Source organism: Varroa destructor, unplaced genomic scaffold, assembly GCF_002443255.2.
Source record: "Varroa destructor unplaced genomic scaffold, Vdes_3.0 BEIS01000002.1, whole genome shotgun sequence".
NCBI classification, from domain to species: domain Eukaryota; kingdom Metazoa; phylum Arthropoda; class Arachnida; order Mesostigmata; family Varroidae; genus Varroa; species Varroa destructor.
The window spans coordinates 1,684,728-1,707,480 of NW_019211455.1; the positions used below are offsets into that span (position 1 = coordinate 1,684,728).

General features: G+C 41.1%; 2 protein-coding genes and 1 long non-coding RNA gene across 3 annotated transcripts; all 3 read right to left on the reverse strand.

Moving 5' to 3' along the window:
* Positions 1 to 298: 298 nt before the first annotated feature.
* On the reverse strand, positions 299 to 1,081 carry LOC111244831 (uncharacterized). The gene has a single exon (XM_022792314.2). The coding sequence runs from the start codon at positions 955 to 957 to the stop codon at positions 310 to 312; it is 648 nt and encodes a 215-aa protein (XP_022648049.1). The 5' UTR covers positions 958 to 1,081; the 3' UTR covers positions 299 to 309.
* Positions 1,082 to 6,348: 5,267 nt separating this feature from the next.
* On the reverse strand, positions 6,349 to 9,380 carry LOC111244666 (uncharacterized). The gene is made up of 4 exons (XR_002671004.2): positions 8,920 to 9,380; positions 8,474 to 8,584; positions 7,204 to 7,320; positions 6,349 to 6,718 (listed from the first exon to the last, which is right to left on the reverse strand). It is a non-coding gene; the product is annotated as an uncharacterized LOC111244666 (long non-coding RNA).
* A 5,694-nt stretch (positions 9,381 to 15,074) lies between these two features.
* On the reverse strand, positions 15,075 to 21,218 carry LOC111245908 (uncharacterized). Its single transcript, XM_022794903.2, has 7 exons — positions 20,407 to 21,218; positions 18,992 to 19,370; positions 18,509 to 18,616; positions 16,776 to 17,486; positions 16,313 to 16,449; positions 15,742 to 15,897; positions 15,075 to 15,342 (listed from the first exon to the last, which is right to left on the reverse strand). The coding sequence occupies exons 3-6, from the start codon at positions 18,613 to 18,615 to the stop codon at positions 15,782 to 15,784; spliced, it is 1,071 nt and encodes a 356-aa protein (XP_022650638.1). The 5' UTR covers position 18,616; positions 18,992 to 19,370; positions 20,407 to 21,218; the 3' UTR covers positions 15,075 to 15,342; positions 15,742 to 15,781.
* Between the last annotated feature and the right edge of the window lie 1,535 nt (positions 21,219 to 22,753).

Sequence of the window (22,753 nt, forward strand, 5' to 3'; positions counted from 1 at the left end):
GTTACCTTCTCGCATTTTTCTTGGTCAAACGACACTGTTTCCAAGCTAGATTCGAAGACGCAGATTATTTGGTCGCCGTGTATATATTACCTTGTCTGAACCTGAATCGTCTTTCAGAGCGAATAAAGTTTTAAGGCAAAAATTAATCTTACATAGTCTAACTAGAAACAAAATATCTATTTGTGTGTTCTTCATAAAGATAGCCTATGACGACGACTTGCTTGTAATTGAATCCCAATTTTTATTCAATATACATTTTACATAGCAAAAAGTAAGTAGGTACACATACGTCGTGCAACCAATAAAATTTCATGATTTCTTCCAACCACCATAGCTTGTTTTAGTTGGACCGATAATTACAGGGCCAGCGATAGGTCCAGCCCCAGCTATCGACCCAATAGACTCGGCAAAGATTCCTGGAGCAGCGATCTTAGCATGGGCCCCGAATACAGCAGGGGTAATTGGTGAACCAATGGAGCCAGCGAGTTCAAGAGGCTCAGCATGCCCAATCCCTGAGGACCCACCAATGATACCAAGAGAACTCCCGATCGCGGCTGGAGTGGCAGCGGCAACTGAAGCAGCTGCCGTCGACGTTAAGGCAGGGTTGGCGGGGGCCAGGATAGGATGAGCGCTATACGAAACTACTGGACGGGCTACGTACGAAACCGACTTCACCGGCCGGGTCACGTACGAGATGAGCGGCTGTTGAACGTAGTTGACGTTGACGACTGGTTGTTGGACATAATTTACGCGCTGCAGCTTGGCGACGCCGATCTGCTGGAGGGCGGGAGCGGTTATGGGAACAGCTGAAATCGGAACGTGGCCCCGGCCTCCATAACCTCCTCCGATAAAACCTACCCTGAGGCCACTGAAGTTTCTAGTCGAACTACCGATGTCGCCAGCCGATATCAGAGTAGCCCCGAAGGTAATGGCGAGCAACACTGAGAGCGAATTCATGTTGTATTCTTCTGCGATATAAAGTATACGGAATGATACATGTCAGCACACAACTACTGTGCCAGCAATGGCTCACACGCTTCTTATATTCGTGCGTCAATTACATAATGCCAGTCGGCACTCGCGTGAGGCTCAGGTGAGTCGAAGGTGTTCAGATCCAGGCCCTGAAAGATATTAACGGCTAGTAGTATTTTGGCGTACTATTTATTTATCTGTCATATAATTATGTACAGTACGTGGCGCTTTGCGTAAAGACAGTGACATTCATTGGTAGTTAAATTCATGAGACATCGTTATGTCGGAAACACCAGGCGAAAATTATCTCTTTTCAATCTATCTAAGTGCTTATTAGCATTTCAGTGTGCTTTAATGATATACCGTTTATAATTGTCGAAGAGTAACAACTATGACTATCGTTCACGTGACTGCAACCGTACGGGGTTTACCCTACGATCCGAAGCGATCCGATGATGCCAATGAATTAGCAGAACAGGCCCCGTGTACACATACGTATATAGAGATTTGCTGTCAGCTGCCCATAATCAGACAGTAGAAAACTTGGCTACGTAAACGGTAAAAGCGATTAAGTCTTGAACGTGCTAACATTATAAATTTACAATCGGGAATGGCGCTTTTTCAGTATTTCAGTACGCGATAGCATCGATTAAAGCTCGCATAAAAGATATGCCCATTTGAAGTTTTACTACTTGCAAAGTACAATTATATAAACGCCACTAAAAGTAAATAAATTACTGAAAAAAAAACTAAATCATGGATATATATATACTATGAACGAATGATTCCTTTATTGTCATTATAACTATTATTACTACCATGCATTTCAATTATGCTAGATGGAATGGTAGAGAATGAAATCAATTGAAAGGATCAGAATAATGGGTAAAGATTATTCCGCTAGAAAGGCAAATTGATGACAAAAGCTAATCTAGAGGGAATAACGGACAGAAGACGGAAAACTTCTATCAGAGAGTAGTTGTGTATATATATATATATCGTAAAATTCTCACTACCGTTATATTTGATAACGGTACCACAAAGCTACTTGATGTCACCGCGGAGCAAAGTGGGTCAGACTAGAAGCATAGCTGTTTTAACTGTTTATGCAAAGCATAAACAGTTAAAACAGCTTTCTTTCGTAAAGTACCAGTGGCATTATGCAGTACTATAGGTGATAAATATGGTAATTTGGGTCGTGTACGCCCTGGTCACTACTAAACCAAAGTGTCAATTAATATTTCAAATTTGAACAATAGGTTTCTAATGGCTTTGAAGTACCTATATGATAACTGGGTTACGCTTGGGTCATGCTGTGTCTGTTCATCGTGCGCCATTGGGCTTTGCTCGGGAACAGGCATTATACACTGTGACTGTGGTATCGACCCACTGATACGAACACAGATGGCGTGCATTACCGAGATTATCATTACGCGAAATCAAGAGTAGAATCCGTAAATTCGAAAAGCGCGCCAATGTTAATCGTTATTAGTTGTAATACATTAAGGAGGGACAACAGAGATACGTATAATAAATTCGAAATAATATTATCGCTGCAAAACGCGGCCTGAAGTGACCTCCTAGGAAACACGTAGTTGCTATGGGCAGGTGGATAGAGGCAACATACGAAGCTAAGCAAGCAGAAGCACAATTACGACTTGCAAAAACTCCACTATTTGTAAACCGTAAACAATGAGTGGTAATAAATAATTGCGCAACTGATAGGCAATTATGCAGGGCAGATCGCCTAAGCTATTTCGGACGAGGTTTCAATGAAAGCAGCTGTGGCGGTAGCCTTTAAAATTGTTTCACTTATACTCACTCTGCGCAGTCCCAGGCCTATGAGGAGAAGGACTGTGTGAAGGATAGCTTTTTATGAACTCCTTCATCCAAGCCGGCATATACGGCTAGAGAGCACACCTCAGTAAATAATGGAAATTGGTCCAGGCGAAACGTACATAGGGTCCTGGGCAATAAAATTGAAACCCAGCGCGAACAGTAATTGACTGAACAGTAAAATTTAATGCTGAAATTGCTACTAGAAACTATAGATTTGGAGAACATGCATATGTATATATATTTATATATGCAGTCGTGATCCGAAGGTGTTGAGCAATATAAAACATCGTAATTTCTAATATGTGTGTAGTATACAGAAAATATTAATATAAGTCTCTCTTTAGATAAACTGCTTGTACTTTTGACGCAGGCCTGCTCCGCACCTACTCAATATAGATGTTACGGTTCTCGTGTGAAACGTGCATTGCCCGATAGCAAGCTCGTGCAAATGGCGTGTTGGCTGAGTGTAATTTGGCTGTCGACTTGGATTTTATGGATATAACAAACCGCGGCAGCTTTTATCACAGGAGCTATCGATTCTCCCCATCCGATACATGCGAGCACTACGATAGGCAAAACCCTGGGTGACACGGACCCAAAACAGTAACGTAAAAACTTGTCATAGCAAAGTGCATTGAAAACATATAGAGCTCTTGCAAGTGTCTCTTCAGCCTTGTTTTGATGAAGACATCTGGTGCTACGGCAATAAAATACTGGCATACATGTCAAATAGGATGACCACCTCCATTAGCTCAACTACCGATGCACGAGACTAGCCATAGCAGGCAGTCCGCCAACTGATAAGCCTTTTTTAAATCTAGCCATTCTCCATAGGACAGGAAAACGCGCCTGCATCTATGCTTTTTAAGCAACTTGATCAGTCAGAGTCCTTCTTCGGAGGAGTGAGGAGTTTGCTAAGGATTCTCTCTGCATGTATTGTATTCGTGCGGCTTACAAAGAGGACCAAAGGTAAAAGGAGTCCTTGGTTGATTGATGCTTCCTTTAGCGTTACCAGTCCACCTGTGAACGAAATGAAACGTAACTTAATTCGTAAGCGGTACTCTCCGCAGCTTGAGCGGCTACGGACGCATCAATTGACAGCTTGGACCAGTTATTACGTATTATTATAGCCGGTGAGCTTAAAGCGTATATGTCTGTGAAACGATTTCATGTTTATCAGGATCGACCCTCAGATTCCTAATAATCTGATGCTCCAGTATTCGGTTGACTTTGACTATAATATCTGAGAAGTTTTCTGCTAATATATGCTCGTCTATGTGCCCTATTTGAACGAAGGCCAAAAGGTCCTTACTGGAAGTCATTCGGGTAAACAGAAAAAATCAATGCCCAGCGAAGTTTCTCTGACGGTCTCAATATACAGATATGGTGAAATATAGCAAACGATATACCTAAATGACTATGTGTAAAAAGGAAAGTTCACGCTGCGGAGCTCGTTTCATATCGAAGTCAGTTCCTTTCTCGTCTTTCAGTAAATCTCGATTTATAAGAACTGAGAATGGATATTACTGAATGAAGAGCTATATGGTATGCGATATCATCTAAGACCCTCCTCATATTCTATACCTCGACCGAAGGGTACTAAAAATCTTTGTGGTTTGCCTGCTTCCTGCTCTTTCGTTCTTCGCTGCCTGACAACGAAAGGTATCAAAGCATGTAATTGGCCGCATAGCGCAATCATTTTCCTTTAAGTAAAAAATCTAGCCCTGAAAAGATCGGCCTAATCTTAGCGATATTTTCACCGCATAAAATAGCAAAAGCTTGTGCCTCGATAGAATGTTCGTTTCGCACGTGAGCTATTTTCGTCCTTTACATACGACATTCGCAACATCACAGGAGCAAACACAAAGAGCAGCTTCCAAGATTCAAGCACATGTCTTGCTCCCTTAAAAACACGTGTGGTAACTGTTGTCACTAGAAGCCGTACCGCCTTGGGACCAATACTGAACTGCTTTGTTTTTCAGCGGGAGGATATCTCCAAGTCTGAATTTAAAAAAGCGCGCTATTTTATTTTCTCAGGGTAACCTTCCGAAGGCATGGGAATGTTAACTCTGTTACCCCTTATGTTCATACCCTAAAAGTCTTTCACAGCAGTGTAAATGGACTTGGAACCGCTCGACTAGGGTAGCTTCGCCGCTTCCTACTCTACTGGCTTACATTCTATTCTGAACCACAGGAACCGATGGTGGAGCCTGGTTCCACCTATATCAGCTGTGATTCGAATGGCCTTAATCTTCTGCAGAGAGATCGCCCCTAATGCTTAGTTGACGATTTAAGTAATGCAATAGAGAAATGAAAAACTTTATTTGAGTCCCGCTAACATTGTTGCACGCACATTTAAGCCAATCTTTCTATCTCCTCTAGAATTCTCTAGGGCTAGCTACTATAAGATCCAGTATTTCTGCGCGCGAACTTTTCAATATAACTGTTATAGTGTAACAGCTAACAACATTAAGAAGCCAGATGTGATTTGCCTCGGCGGCCTGAATACCTTTGAAGACGTACATGATTTCAATTTCATCTTGATTAAGGTAGATCACCGATGATGATCAAGGTTTCATACGAAGATTTTAGGTCATGAAATGCTGATACGCGAAATCAGAGCTTAGGCTTTTTTTCTGATCGAAGGTTAGTACAGTGCTACCTGCCCCTACAGGTCTGGATAAAAGGATCTGCTAGCAACCTACAAGCAGTTTCATAATAATAATAATTAATAATATTCGTTATGATTAACTGTAAGGCTCGTCCCGATTCACAACAAAAAGATACAGAGTCACGCGCTTATCTTTAAGATCTGAGTTCAATGAAAACAGCGCCGTCCAGAAGCATATTAATTTATTTATTTTCCCCCATTTCTTTCAAGCACGATCGAACTTAGAGAACTTTCAGTGATTACTTTGACTGTTGCATGATTTGAACAATTGTCCATACCCACCACAAAATGAATATAAGGTACGAACGAGGTATTATACACCGCGGGGAAATACTCAGCGAATATTGAATTAAAAACATTCATCATATCTATTTAAGACTAGCATTTCGCCACCGCCTGTGTACGTTTAAGCCTTCTTCCAGCCATTTACACCGATAGGGGCCACTGTGATCGCAGGGGCGGCAATAGCAGAGGTTGCAATCGCTGAGGCCGTTATTGGGGCACGTCCTGCTACCAGAATCGGATGAACACTATAAAATACCACAGGCCGCGAAGCGTACGAGACCGACTCGACTGGACGAGTCACATACGAAGTTACCGGCTGCTGAACGTAGTTTACGTTGATGAAGGGCTGTTTCACGTACTTGACGCGAGCCACTTTAGCGACTCCTACCTGCCGAATGGTGGGCGTTACTTGCACGTCGAGGCCGCCATTAGCTATCACTGGAGCCGAACTTACAGACAGGGCTGAAGCGGCATTAGTTCCAAAGGCCAGACTACCGCTACTAGAACCTGAGTAGCTGAGATGGCCCGCCGAGACGATGGCAGCGCTGGAAAAAACAGCGAGAATAAACGATTTCATTTTGATTGGGTTAATTATAATGTAAATGCTAAAGGATGAGCAAGATTCAACGCAGACAGAACCGATGAAGGGGCTAGAATTGCTAGAAGGGACGCAAACATACAAATTGACGTTTCTCTAGGAACCAGAGAACATTTATACCTCGGGCGTGACTCGCGTTGCAGCTAGAAAGCGGAAAGGGATTTTTAACTGTCGCGTCGGATGTTCGACGTTCTAACGTCAAGTTGGGGTTGCAGGTCCGCCGTTGTCTTTCTCTATTAAGACAATTAACACGCCAACCCACCTTCCTCGAAGCAAGTGTGGTGTCGACGCCTGACAGCGGCCGGCGCACGTAGTCTGTGAATGCCAACGCGAACTGTATCGCTAATAACGATCTGTTTAAAACGATAGATAATATATGTTTAATAAATTTATTGCATCTGATACTGTGGGTTAAACAATTCGAAGACCACTAACAAATAAGCGATAAAAAAAGCGAAGAGTCATGGACAAGAAGAGGCTACATGCAAATGTCTCTCCGACTAAGCCATGAACATGTCGCCCCGATAATAACGGTGCACTATACGAATACAACTGTCATTTTTCTAGATGCAATCATGCAGCAACAAAAGCCTACATATGGGGCATCGCCGTCAAGCGTTCGGTAACTGCTGTACCGGAGCATCTGCGAAAAGCTTCATTGAAAACGAACACCGTCCGTGTGTGTGTATATTCAAGGGAAGGAGAGGGGCAGGAGGAGGGGGGGGGGGTTAAGACCCTTTGAATTCGTGCAGAATGACGCACAAGTGCGTCTGACGCTTTATGACGAATCCAGACATGGAAAGACAACGGATGTTACAAATTCATTGGCAGTACAAACCTGGGAATGTGGGAAGATCAGTAGTTGTCACTGAACAGCTTAATCCATGCACAGATCCGCAATACGATTCGATCTGGTCTGCCAGCATAACGTCGTACTGTGACCGTAAAGGCAATGCTGATAACATACAAAACAGTGGAAGCTATGGCTTGACAAAAACGAATCATTATTAACATTCTACCCAATGAAGAAACATCGACCACGTACGAACCGGTTTCAAGGTTACAGTAAGCCCTGGTGATGTCGGTCATTATTTAGAAAAAAAAAAAATCAAGTTTAGGCTATTAGCGACCGAAAACCAAATAATTTCGTACTTCTGCATCGTCTTTTGTTTGTGCCAGTATTTGGCTGATTATCATCGTCGTATTTATCACTGTCGTCGATTAATTAGATTGCTGCTTTGTCAACGGGTTCTGCTCGTGGTGTTGAATGCACATAATTGTTAAGTACATATAGTGTTTTACATGATCGAGCGGGTATGAATCGCAGAATTTACGATCTTTAGTGCCTATATTATATAGAAATAGATCGAATGTCGCTGCAAATCGCGCAGAAGATGATAATATTATTGTCAGAATAAAATATCGTAACTTACCGAAGTGAGTCAACCATTTAGAATAAAGGAAACAAAGACTTTCTATTAGATTTATTCATTGAATGAATACTCTGTTCTGTATCCTATAAGCGCCTAGGTGGCGACAACGTCATAACATACCTACATTGTTATGATATGCTATAACAATTGTCACTAACTGCTCATCCTTATCTCGCTGTCTAGGACAGATAAGGAACATGTGAGGATGTTTCAGCTGGAAGAGATAAAGCTATATATTGTAGTGACATGTCTTTGTGTAACTGATATAAAGCGGCAAACGCATAAGATAGATTATGCTCATTTTCAATGTCGGGTATTTTTGTTTACGAATGTTAAAGCATATGAATGGGGGGAAAAAAGAGCTAAACATTTAGCTCTGTTTCGGGTCTGACGCGGTGCTAAAGCATTCTCATCTGTCAGCTCTCCGCAAAAACTTCGAACGCATTATTCCTGAGCCTTGCATTAGGTTGTATCGAAGTTCGTTTCTAGCTTTAGAGTTGGGCTATTCTCGTTATAAGTTAGCTGAAGGTACTCAGACGCGCCTCTGAACATCGTGACAGCGAGGTGGAAACGTAAGCCGAAAAGCGAACTGTAATATATTCATTAAATTATGCTGTTTACCTTTGGGCGCGAGTAAATGTACAAAATAAAGTAAAATGTCATTAAGTTACTTACCTTTCGTGCTTAATTCGACATTCTCACGCACGCACGCACGCACGCAAACAGGCCACATATGAATGAATCAGTAGCGGTTCTCATCATCTCATACGTTGAAGCGTTAGAGCACTTCAAAATAGAAATTCAATTACTAAACGTACCACTGCCTTTTTTGCACTGTTAGATTTCTATTCGTAAACATTATGCATAGTTGAATAATAAAACTATAAGACGGGACTTCCCAACTACAATATTACCTATGAACAAATACTTGGCAAAAGTTCGCTTCTTGTCATAAACTTCACTCAAAGTTGTTCCATGTTAAATCAAGGACGCCAATGATTTTTACTCGAGAATTTGTTAAAACGACATTATGATAAGGTTTACAAGTACCGAATGTGTCCTTTGACCACCTGTGCCGGTGTTACACCGAATCACCGTTAAAGCCAGAGTTCATATTTTACCTGCCACCTGCTCTCCTCGGAGCTCTAAGTTGTGGTCTTTGACGGGCGATAATATCCGTAAGATTAAGTTGCTGCTGCTGCTGCTGCTGCAAGCTGTTCATCGGGTTCGAACTTGTTCGCAGGCAACTTATTCCGATTAGGCACAAAGGTCGGGAGAAGTTTTCGATCGTTTAGGTTGATGAGAACATTTTAGCGTATTTGTCCCACTGGATCGGTGTCATACTTCGTTGCGTGAGGTGTTGACGTTCTCAGTACACTGCTATTCATTCAAATAACATGAGCATTTTTCGTTTTGGATCATCATTGAAAAATACCAACGGGCTAAGTTCCATTACCGTAAAGGAACTGTTCTGAGGAAATTTTTTTGTAATCACTTCATCAGTCTACAGTATTGTTATTATTAAACCTGACGGTCTGTATACCCATCTGTCCGCCGCAGAGGTCCTTTGTTGTCGCTTTGAGCTGATTTTTGAGAAGTGAAAGAGTTCCTACCGTAAGATCAGCTGCGCGCGCGATTTAGAGGGTGGTTGACTTGGTTTCCAATAGACACTAGTTTCTCTCGCTTATAAAGCGTTAGGCTAGTTTACCCATGTTCTAGAAGACAGATGGAAAAAGTACTTTTCGAAAAATGAAGCTGAATACTTTACTTGTCTGTGTCTTAGAAATGCTATTTAATGATTTTTTTTTTATTTTTTTTTAATGAAATACGTTAGAATTAATCGAAAAGGAGGAACGGGACAACCGCAGCAGGGTATGGGGATCATAAAATCATTTTAACGGGGGAACGAGAGTAACTCTAACGAAATAATGCAATTAGAAAAATTGACTGATTACTGAAATTGACTGAAATTACTTTAACCTGTGCAACAAAATAACGGAATAAACCAGGATCCACAACGCCCTGCAACCGCCTGGCAATTAAAGTGCGGATTCGCAATGAATCCATAATTTTTATTAGACTTCGTGTAGCACAGATCGAGTATTTTCGTACGGAACGGGCAGATAAAATGATTGCGGTGAAAAAACAGGACCAATAGGACATTTCAATGATATGATACTATAGATAGAATAAAATAACTGCAGCGCGATATAATCAGACCTATGGTGTTCGTCAGCTGGGTGTTACAGTGAATACGAAATCAATAAAGGGCGAAATGAATCCTGTGGGTCCGTTTATAGTATTTAAAATGTGTGTTTGTCTGTATATGTATGTGTTTTTTTCGCCTGTCTAGAGTGATCTTTTCGGTATTGATCCTTTGTGAGCTGGTTGATCAGATTAGTTGAATCAACGATGGCAAAACAAATTTGCGCTCGAGACCGAGAATCAGTGTATTCTTAGCTTAGATATTTTATGATTTCGCCGGTTATCCCAGATAGTGCGTAAATGCATTCGCCTGCTCTTTTTGTTTTACCAAAAAAAAAATCATTTTTACTCTGACATTACCAAGTTTTCTGTGGGTAAGGGTTTCGCTTGAATCATGTTAGTTACCCCTGGGCCTACAATACATTAAAGAACCGCCTGTTCTATGTGCCACAGCAAACCCACTCGTTCACTAGCAAACCTTGTTGGCGTATCTACGCTTAAGCCTAAGGGCCCTTTTTTTCGTAACAGCTGTGGTTTTGACAGAATCTTCTGTTATACAACACTATAACAGCAATAATATGATACTAAAGACGGTAGTAACAGACGTTTCTAGCCCTCCGCCGCAAAAATGAACGCAAACCTACAAATGAGACAAACAGTTATACCGACAATCAGTCATCCTTTTGTCTTCTGCTGTTGCTTTTCTTAAAGTTGTTGCCATTTTGACTTTACACTGCCGACGTATAAACGGTCGTCGCCAAATCGAATGAGAAATCACAGCTTGTCCTAACGATTGCGTGGTAACAGCTGAATGGGTCGCTAATCTGACATCCATCCAATTGTTACTGTTCGATAAGGGCAGAAGACGCGTCGCTTCAGCGATCCATGCTCTGCTGCCACCGGCAAATCTTAGAGTGATTGATGCTACTGTCCTCCGTAATAGCGACGGCCTGACCACCTTGCGTTGTGGCCTCTTGTCGCAGATCCGTTCGCTTTTGCATGATTTGATAGAAAAAAAGCGCCCTGAAATTATTTAAGTTGAAACACCTGTTGCCCTGCCGACGCTCCTCGAGAGAGTGAAAGGAACAAATTTTGCTAGAATATATTTACTATGATTAGGTTAACTAACTGCCGCACACATTGTTAAATGGAATGTTTATGGAAAACAAAGCCGGATCAGGTTATTGCTTATCGTCGTATCTCAAAGGAGTTTTTTTCTGAACTTCAGAGGCTTTAGAGTAGTTCCCTTCAGTCTCACAAATGGCTCAAATAGGCAGTTTCGAGTGACTTCACTCGAACAAATTCTGTGTCCTACATCCATGGCCCACCCACCCGTATTGCTTGTTCTAGCGCTAGTTACCGCCTAACGTTTTATCCTCTGGTAGAAAAACAATAATGTGACGTTCTATCTGCACAAATTATATAGTATTTGTGTGTTGTTAACAAGAATTGCTACTTTAAGTCTTGTTAGTGACACACACAAATGCCACAGAATTTGTGCAGATAACACAGAACATTATTTTAAACATTTATAGTTTGGCGAGATAAAATAAAGTGAAATTCAACGTAAATAGGACTGATAACAATCGGTCAATCTGCCTGCAAACGCGAAGCGATATTTTGAAAAGCCCTACAATAAGGCCTTAAATGTGTCTAAGTTAGCGAATCCGAATGTAAGGGCTTGCAAATGGAAATGGGGTAGAGTCTTTAATTTAGCTACACTTTCTTCCATAATCGTACTCTAAACAATTGAATTTACTATATCTGCCCGTAAGAGCTGGGTAGGAATCGCCTCGATATACCAATTCTACAAAGGTAGAAGTAAAATAACGACGACTCTATTAAAACATCGTATCTACATAAGCAAATGTTATCTTGGAGGTCTTTCTTTGGTTTCTTCACAAAAGACACCAAAACAACTTCTGGTAGTAACCAGGCTATGAGGACTAAGTGAAATGTCGCCTGCTCTAAATATCTTCTGTGTCTTTCTTTGCTAAATTAATTATTATCTTCCCCTACGGCGAACTTAGTTACAGGAGGCGCCCGTTGTTGATTGGAATTATGACAAGATTTTTTTTTTCTAGAAGATGATATCGGGTCATAAGCTCCATTTCAATTGTAACTTTTGCGTTTCACTTACTCATTCAAGTCTCCATAAATAATTTAGTTATAATTGCAAATCACAACTGATTGGTCCGCAATTATTGCTTCTTCGGGTTAGAAAAATCTTAATTGAAGGCGTTTTGCGTAAGTATCTACTCGATAGGTTGAATTGCTTTTGGATCATTAAAATTTGTGTTTGTGGAAGACTTAAGCTATAAAAAAGAAACAAGCTTTTTTTGTTTAACTTATACGTACATTTTAAACCTAGCATAAAGAGGTCGGTGGCCTTCGGAGACAATGTAGACAGTGTTCTAAACCATAATCAATTGCTTCCATTTCCGAGCACGAACCTCGACTTAGTTGACCTCTGAATCAAGAACTATTTATATAATTTTGCAGTTTCATATGCAGATAGTCAGCATTGGGTTTTCTATTGGGTATAAGGAACTTTATGGGACAGCCAGGATGCCTAAAACACCTATCAGTACGGGAAATCCTTGTCTGCATTATAGCTTGTATAAATATTATATACGTAGCTAAATCTCAGTTTGGGAAGGGAAGCTGGTTCAGGTTTCGCTATCCACAAATACTAAGCAACACGTGTAATAAATAAAATAAAACGTAAAATTAAAAAAAAAATACAGTAATAATAGGATAGATCAGGCCAAAGCAGAGTACATCGACAAAGATGAATCCTGAATGATGTGCTGTTTCATAGACAAACATGTACCATCGTTAACAAAGCTGGCGCCTAATTGCGAACGGCTAACTTTACTTGCCTTTGGCAAGCCTACAGTTTCAAAGAATTATATATATATATAATTCTTTGAAGCTACTTGCATATATATATATATAGCCGATTCTTGGGTTCAAGTCCAGCGTGTTTCATCTACGCATGTGTTATGTTATTTCTATATATATTTATCAATTGCAATCTTTAATTTTAACGTTCAAATGTTTTTCTCCAATTTGTTGTTTCACAAACTACAGATATATTATTATCATGTGTGTTTGAATTGTCTGCTTCGGACTCGGCAGATTGTTGTTTTTGTTACTTGTTATTGTTATAATTAAGAGCACGATAGTTTTCACTGGCACAAATCCTCTTTACTTTTCTAGGTCTGCGTTGAACACGATATCTCTATGACATATATGGCAGGGATTGGTTCGCAATACTCGTCAAAAATTCTTCTATCGCACTGTTCCCCCTTAACAGCCTTATTCCATTCCTCTGGGGGCTGATACGCAAGCACATATTCGGTCACTTAGCTTCCTTCCCTTACATATGCCAGTTTTATTTATGTACTCTACAAAACTTCATCTTCTGGGCCAGGCCTCTTTGGGATTCGTAGCTTACATCACTGATGTCCTTGAAGACCCTCAGACTCGGTATTGCTTTACGAAAGTGTTTGAGAATTTTTTGAGAGAGAAGGCATCCGCAATAAGAAGGAACTCTCTGTTAACATTCTCAAGACTGGCCAATCTACATTATTACATATTTTGTCCAATGCCCGTACGACGGTTTTTCAGCCATTCTGCTCTCGTGGTACCGAACAGAGCTTGTTTGAGCACCGAACACACATAGAACATCTGCATGCGTTAATACTTAAGATCTTGCTAATACTTTTGCCTCGGCATAGTTAATGCTACACAATTTTCTTTAAGCACATTTTATAGAAATCTCCTTTTTTGTCTCTGATATATAAGTATATAAAAGGAGGCCCTTGAAGATCGTATCATTTTTCAATGCTTTTTATTTCGCCCCGAGATACTACAAACTAATAGGAACGAGTAACAACCATATGTTTTAGAGATGCAGTCACGACGAAACTGTCGGCTGGAACCATCAGATTTAGAGGAATCCTATGTTAGAAGAGGAATAAATTTGTTATGTATAAAAAAAATGCTAACGTATACCATCCTCTTAGCACTGCGTTCTTTTTCCAGCTCGGATAACTACACCAGTTTTCATCCCAGGTTCCCGCGTTTCTCATTTTTTCCTACGTGTGTTAGGAAGGATGCGCCCTAGCTGAAGTATAATTAGGCAGAGTATTGGTTAACGGGATTCCTCAGGCTAGGCCCGTTATCCGTCTAGGTAGATTTTTTTTACGTAACTTCTACTAAGTAGAAGCAGGACAAAATCGATTTTTCGGTAAAAAATACATTTAATTTCTCTCTTTACAATACCTATATTTCGAATGCCGAATTTTTTTTACGCATCGTAAATGGTGAAATTATTACGGAGTTGAGAGTTATGTCTTCATTTCACTTGATTTATCTTATCCTTATATTTATCTTATAATCTTATTTTTATTTCCGGAAAAAAAGTGAAAGTTTCCTTTTAACTCCCAATGAATAATATTTCTCAATAAATTCAAGAGCAGAGGATGAACTGATTGAATCTCATCTCTTTGAGCAGATGTACTTAGAAAAAGTACATTCGTCTCCGTTGGTAGGATAGTATAAAGACTTTTTTTTTTCTTTCTTATTGAAGCTATGGGCAAGTTTATAAAGAAACTTTCAGATGGCCACGAATGAAATGTACCAACATCATACGGTGCACCGTTAAAACCATCAGATCCGTTCAAGTCGTAAGCCTAATTGGTGTGCATGTATTTTTGTGGTAAAACGGATAGTTGATCTGTCAATATTGATCAGAGCTGCATTTTGGATAGAAGAACGATAAGAGATATATGTTCACAATGGAACGCCGCTGATCGGTATGCCGCAGAGGTTCGAATATGCCCAGCTGAAATCGTCGTTTGAGCCTGTTCTTCATACTCCTTTGATATTAGCTGGATCATTCTTTTTTCGTACCATCGATATATCTTTTTTAATTATATTATTATTACATATCCTTGACTTGCAGCTTTGAAAAGAACGATGTACCTTTTTCGGAATGTCATGCCTTTTTAAGGCTTTTAAGGGAATTTGTGTTTAGAGCGTAAAAAGCGAAGAAAACTCGTCGAACTGGTTCACAATGTTTATTTATAGTTGAAATCATTATAATTCATTTTATTAGCATATAAATATTGAATTAAACCACTTAATATGGCTTATATACAATGAGCTAAGGTCGTGGATTTTACTGAGACCGGACGTCAGTTCAACTTCAAATCGCGTCAACCAGATCAATCGGTAGTACCCTATATACCGCAAAGAATTATAAATTAAATAATACATAATCATTCTTATTAATAAATACGTTCTCTCTCGTTTTTAGAAGTTGGACTCCTCTGAAACAACAACAACAGCAAACAATAAATAGGGAGAACAACTGCTATTAGACCTCGGCATTACATGCGTCGAAATACGATAATACGTAAATCAATACCTATTGCGAAACAAAGCTTTATTTTTTTCTTTTATTCGTATCAGGTTTTTAGCTAAAGACTCTTTTTGTGAGACAATTATTCTAATTCAGATAGAATGTATCACATACTTCGTGATTGAACATAGCTAAGGCCATGGTATATATAAGGAGTATATGTAATTTTCGGGGTAGATAAATCTCAAATTTGAACGTGTGTTATAGAGATCTGAATCTACTTGTGTCTCGATTCTATTGGTTTTTTTTTGTTTTGTTTATAACTGAATTGGAAATTACACAAATTTTGATGTATACGTAGCCTTACCGTCGATTTCGGGCTTTTCGCCGATGGTATGTTCGCCCAGTCAATCTACACAGGGCAGCTGTGTATAACGTAATGAGAAGCCCGTCTGCGCTTCCATGGAGTTACCAGCCGCGTCGGAATTTGAAGTGACTCGAAGCTGGAACGGCTTGCTATGCGCTATGAGAAGAGGTTACAGAAAATGAAGCATCAAGCAAAGAATGAAAGACAAGGTTGAACCGTACGTCTCGGTTTGAAATGGCAAGCATCCTCCATTGCAGATGTGCGGCCGGAATCACCCATTCAACGACACAACTTAGCCAAGGTACCATTACATCATAAGCAAAAAGTACTAGATGAAAAAGGCAAGCGTATTATAGAATTCGACTGAACGATTAAAAAAAATAAATTTCCCCTTATCAACGGTTTAGATTGAAGAGAAAAAAGGAGCTGATTGACTCGTGGCTTGAGACAGCCCCCATTTGCCTACATTGTTGATATTCATTAGACTCACCGTGCTTTACCAAAAGTAGATTACGATATATAGGCTATATAGGACTAACGATAAGAATGAAATGGTTTAAGCGGCACTTACAGATAAGGACGTTCCTCTCATGAAGACGGTTTCCGCAGAAACGGTCTTCTCCAGGACCCATACCGTAAGTGGAGCCTTGATCAATCGTGACGAAGTCATCCTCGCAGTTGGCACCAGAAGTACCTCCGTCGTACGGGCTACAAAGCAGGACATTCGAATACAATTAGATATCGAATACGAAGGAAACATAAGGTCAGATATATGCTATTATATCAGCGATCCACCACTTGGAAACGTTGGCATTTTATCATAACATATTACACCATCTAAAAGGATGACAGTAGGATCGTGTGACCTTTCTCGCAAAATGAGTAGTTACATTAAGCTGCACATGCGCAACCTAGAGAGAGGAGAAGAGGGAAGAGAGAGAACGGTCTCTGAATCTGTCTGTCGAATGAGACATTCGGAACCAAACGAAAACAAGGTATCAATCACAGCGGTGACAGCTCTACATACTACTCACCGTCCGAAGTTAAACGAATCGCTATCATCAGTTTCCCATTTGATTGAGCAGAAGTTCTCCTCAACCCGCAAGCAAATCGAATAGCGCAGATTAGAGAGGTAACGCACATTGCCGCTAAGCTGGGCGCCATAATTAAACGAACGCACGATAGCCGATGGCGAGCGGAAATACTGCAGGCATCCGGGTGGCACGATGTCTAGCGAACCGCAAGGAATATAAGAAACCTTAATTCTCCACTTTCGTTCATGCGAGTGGGCTCCCGTCGACACTACCGAGAGAACAACGGGATTGCCAGACTGCCGACCCATGTCAACATAGATATGCTGGCCACTGTTCTCGCCACAGAGAATCGGAAACTTTTCGCCGACTGTGTTGCGCACCATGAATGCATCTCGAGAGCAGAGACCCTTCTCGTCAGGTTGTGCAAGAGAGAAGTCGATGAAATCTAACCGAATCTGGCAAATATCCGGCGTCTTTTCGAGGGTCACGTCACAAGTCGAGGTGCCAGTTTCACCGTTAGGATAGCTCGGATTGACGAATTCCGTCTCATTTCTCTTGTTCACCATCTTGCACGTAAAGGCCACACGACAGCAGACACCGTATCCTTCGGCACACCGACCAACATCGATTCCTTGCCGAGTCTGACAGTCACTTTCGGTAACGCACGTTCCGTTCTGGCCATAGCGACCCTCGCACTCTTGATTACGGTACCTATACACGTAGGACATTAGGAAATGTCAGAAAAGTGTCAATATTCAATTAGGTTTTTCCTCACTTGGAATAAGCGTACATAATTTGTTATAGAATTGACCTTCATACTAAATATCACTGCCCCCAACCTTCCCAAGGTGCGGTGTAAGGTGCCGCTTTCGTGAGTAAGGTCTCTATACATTCAGTGGCTGTGCTAATTCCTTAATCATCTCCTAATATGTTAAATCGTACATAGATCAAAAACATAACATGTATTCATTTAGAATGTTCTAAATATAGTCGATGAGCTAACGCTACTGGCTTGCAAAGGTCCAACATACAGATAATTGGTTTTACAACAAACTCTGATGAGTCTTAAATGAAACAGACAAAAATAGGGGCACGAATGTTCCTTGGTGAGAGATAAGGTGCGATGGCCGGGGTCCGTCAGTTCTGTGACCCACATCAGATGCGGGTTAACGGCCGAACCGGTTCGGCAGAGCCCCGCAGCGGGCGATCATGAAGCCCGTGGCGGCCAGCTAGCTGACGTGATGATGTCCAAAAAATCGCAGAGAAAAAACGGGATGGCTCTTCGTGGCCAAAGAAGCCAAAGGCCGTAAACATAGATGAAGAAGGAAGCGCCGAATCGCTACGATACAACTCATATACTCAACGACCGGCGTTTACGAAGTTGAACGATGTTCATTGAACTTTAAAAGACATTTAAGCCTCACGATGCAGTCAAACTTCCCTAATTTTTCAGAATAATCTTATGGATGCACACCTGGATTAAGGTTCTGGCATACGTTTGCAGAATATAATATGCATACAAAAAAACCATTCATAGAATCTATCCTTTTTGGTGAACGTAAAAAAACGATCGAGGATCATCAACGCGTTACCCTAATCAGACGAAACTGTCAGTCACAATGCACCGTTATTTAAGAATATGCTTAATAAATACACAGCAGCGTATCCGGCGTATCAGCAGAACACAATAGTTCCGGAACATATAAAAAACATATATCAAGCCTGGTTTGTACCTGAGAAAAGTAAAGTATCCTAGCTGAGGTCTCGACGACTGCGCCCTCACTCCCGGGAGAAACGCGTACACCACAAGGGCAGCGGAAATCACCAGCATCGCCTTCATCCTAAAATAACACTGAACTCGTTAGGCTCAAGTACAGGTGTACTAAAGTAGGCCTCAACAAATTTGGGAACATTTGGAAACTATCACGAGTGTTGTAGCTCACAGGTCTAAAGTCAAATGCGTCGGTTTCATGCAGATCTTTGGATCTAGTTTAGATTTGTGGGCACCAGTACGATGTGAATTCCTTCCAAAAGTACATAATCTTTTACGCGCTCAAGGGCCAAGTAGTCGGCTCTTCAGCATTTGACAGGTGTTAGAAGGCGAAAAATATGCCGCAAGTATGTCACGTTGACTCGAAGCTAGGTCACTTTGGGTTTTCCCAGAAAGAACAGATATTCGGGTCGGTTGCTGGTTTGTCGATTACGTTCTGTCTTACCTTCGGGAGCTCCGTTCGCTCCGGTGTTCAGACTGAAGTGCTTGATGTGTGGCGTATCTCTTCGACCCCGTGCAAGAGCTCAGAGCCGGAACCGGTTTTGTAATGTGGGTTAAAGCAAGTGGATCAGGGCCCCTCGCCCGGGTCGGGGGAGAGGAGGCCAATTATATTTCTCTACTCGGGCTTCATGATACTCGAAAAATGCCAAAGGCAACCATCTTTACCGATGACCGCGTGACACGTAAACGGGCACAAGGACAAGGTCGTCAAAGGACATCACATCCTTAAGTTAAGCACTGGGATCCTGTTTTTTCTCAGTGTGTCCACTGCGCTGCAGCGTGTCCCAACGACGATCATTGAAGAAGCACCATATACATGATAGCTGTAAAGAAAAGAAAGATATGCAAGCAGAATGCATTAACATAGAAAGAGCACTGCGTAATTGATATGAATGTACATACAGATTCGGTAGAAACATTAACGTGTTTCTTATACATCATAATCGATAGACCCAAGCTCTGCTGTTGTTCATTATTTACGGATAAGCTCAGTTGTCCGTGAAATTTTTAAGTGACTGCTAATACAATAGTTTTTTTTTCTTTTTTTTTTTTTTTTTTTTTAATGTTATTATAACGCATTGATCTTTCCCGAAGTAACATGTATTGTTCCATAGTTTAAAATGCACGAAAAAAACGTATCTCACAGTATATACACTTTGCTTATTATCTATCCAACAGCCTTATTCCTTTCACAACGATTTAATCTTTCTATTTATTAGCAAAGACTAACTTCTATGGACATATAAATGTTGGACCAACGTCCAGTCTTCTAACAGGTCAACGTAATTGATACTGACTCTATAAGGCCGCCGTCGTTCCTCTATATTACAGAAATACGACTGTACATATCATTCGTAGAGCATTCCAGCGTCATGGTTTTCAGCGTCAAGCGATTGAATTTCGAAATTTATTTACTATGAATATCATCTTGACGCTAAATAAGTCATACGCTGTTCGCAATAACGGACCATATACTAAACTAATATCAAAAGTAAGCTCATACACAAAATACTTTTTACAGCCCCGAAAAATCTTGTGTTAATGGACCGGATAGCAGATCAACTACGTAGAACTTACCACATTTTTTCCAGATAATTTACAATGAAAATTGAAAACTTCTAAGGGCAATCACATCCTAGTCAAAGAGTAACATCATTAATCCGCGTAGAGTCATTATTTTCAGCGTTAACTGCATCTTCTTCAATATCGAATAACACCTAAATCTTTTAGAAAACCTTTTAGTATTAGAGAATGGTAGGAAAAAGCCTAGCACATAGTAACAACGGTGGCTCTAGGTTCTTCACACGCATTTAATATTGCTTTACGCATACAATGTCAAGTATATTTGGCATAACTCACATTTTCGGCTCCGAATAATCCATCGGTTTCTTAAAATCGCCAAAGGTACACTGGGTCACAGTCAAGCAAGCGCCTACATTTGGGGCGCAAATGCCGTCAAATGCAGACTCCCAAATCTCTGCCCCATTGCTACTATAACACTTATACAAAAACGTCGAGAGATTTGCCAGCATGCGGCCACCGGGAAGTGCGGTCCGCTCACCGCCGTCGGCAACAGCGACGCTAAGGCTCAGACATTCCCCGGGTGAGTGACCCCAGTCGTATTTCACTAACTTGTACGCTTCGTTCTTTCTGTTGTCGTGCGCGCAGCCCACATTCTGCGCCGTCCCAGGCAGAACCCAGACGGCTACCTGAGGGAACGAATTCGTCGTTTTAGTAGAATGAAATAGCCAAACTGCTTCCTTCGTGTGACGTCTACGTCGAAGTGGCGCCTTTGACAGAATGGCGTTCGCTCACGAAGATCGTCTGCATCGTTCTTCTTCAGTTCGCTGCCGGGACGTCCGGGATGCTATGCCACCGCTTACACAGCCAGTGCAGCAAAGACGCAATTACACACTTCCACCATAGCGATGCGTAAGTATGCGGCGCCGCCTTACCATCGGCCTTGTTTTAGAGCGTGCTGTGACCCAGTGGGACCGACAGGATTTCCAGGCGTTGCTGCGGTCTTCTTCAAGCTGCAGTGGTGCGAGCCGAACAGCGGCCGACGTTAGGCAATGCAGGATGTGTCGTTGATAGTTGAATCAGCAGATTTCGTCTCGCTGCTGCTAATGGGTGTGATGCGGTTAAGCTGCCGACGCTCCTGTTCGTGACCTCCTCTTGTCCTTCGTCACCTTTTTCCTTCGTTTTGCAGACGGAAAGGGCAGAGAACGCTTTGGCTTACCAAATGGTGTTAGTAAACTGAGTAAAGTGGTGCAGGGAATAGAATAGGTGTTTTGGTCTTGAAGGAAGCAGCAGTCGCCCCTGACTCTGTTTTGTTATCAAAAACAGAAGTTGAATGTGCAGCCGTAGATATCGCCATTGGTGACATGACTTACGTAAACAACCAGCAAAAGCGTGTGTGTATACGGCCATTGTACTAGAGGAGCGCCACTCACCCGCAGATTATTACCCGGTCGCTATCGATTTGTTTCATTAGTCACTAAAAGATGACTGAAAAGAGTGGCTGACGGCTACATTGATTGATACAGCCGTACCACTAATATAGTATTAACTACACTAATTAATATAAGTAATAATAATAATAGAAAAATATCCTAATATTTTTTGCTGTTACGCTAATTGTACAAACCGAGAGCAGCGTCGACAACGGTTGATATGAAAAACGTACGTTTTTTTTTATCCTGAGCGTTTAATTATAGGTTTCGATTTTACGTGACGTAAAAGTAACAGTCTACAGAGAGAGGCTTGATCATTACATTAATAGATGTATTTTAATCAGTGTGCGGATATTGTTTAGACGCTATATAGGCTATAAGTGGCTAAACAGTATATTGCTTTACTACACATCCTTCAGTATTATGTTCATCTATAAGAAACAATAGAGAAGGATGAAGCATCACAACCGCTCAGGCCAAAGGAAGCTAAGCCTATTAACTATAAGTAATAGTCATTTTGGTATAAATTCGAAGGTCTATTTAGGTGAGCGTATTTGCATGTAGCATACGACTTGCTTGGATCTAATTGGCAGCATTCGTGGCAGGCACACCTTCGAACGCTGCATAATTAAGAGACCTGAATCGTCGCAAATCTGATACCTTTATAGACATTCAAATTCTGTTCATTCCGGCGTAGGAGAGTAAAACATATTTCCAAAAATATTGGACGTTTCTAGCCAGTAAAAGTAACCCCGACCGAAAAAAAAAACTCTTATTCAACCAATTCAGTCGGATTTCTAACGAGATTGAAAAGGGCTATGTAGATGGCACTTCTCGTATGTCGAATAAGAGACTTTCCTATTATGTTTGCTAGAACGAGCGCTACCCGCAGTCAAGTAATGAGCCCTTGATATCTGTCGGTTAATCCTCCAATGGCCTACTCAAATAGGCAGAGCGATATCGGAATTCAAGCCGATCACTGAATGACTTTATAGATATCCGATAGCTTTAAATACTCGTATCGTTTTTTTATTTGTCATTATAAAGTATATGTTATGATTAACGGTCGCTAATTGAAAGTCTCTGTCGTCCTGATGCTAGAAAGGTCGGCTACTTCTCCAATTGCACCTAAAGGCTTAATAATGACGAAACAGTCATAATGATTCGTCATAGAATCTTATTTTAGCACTTGGCTAGTGCCCTTGGCGTTTGAATGATACCAGATGAAAGAATTGGCCCTTAGGTTGACAGAT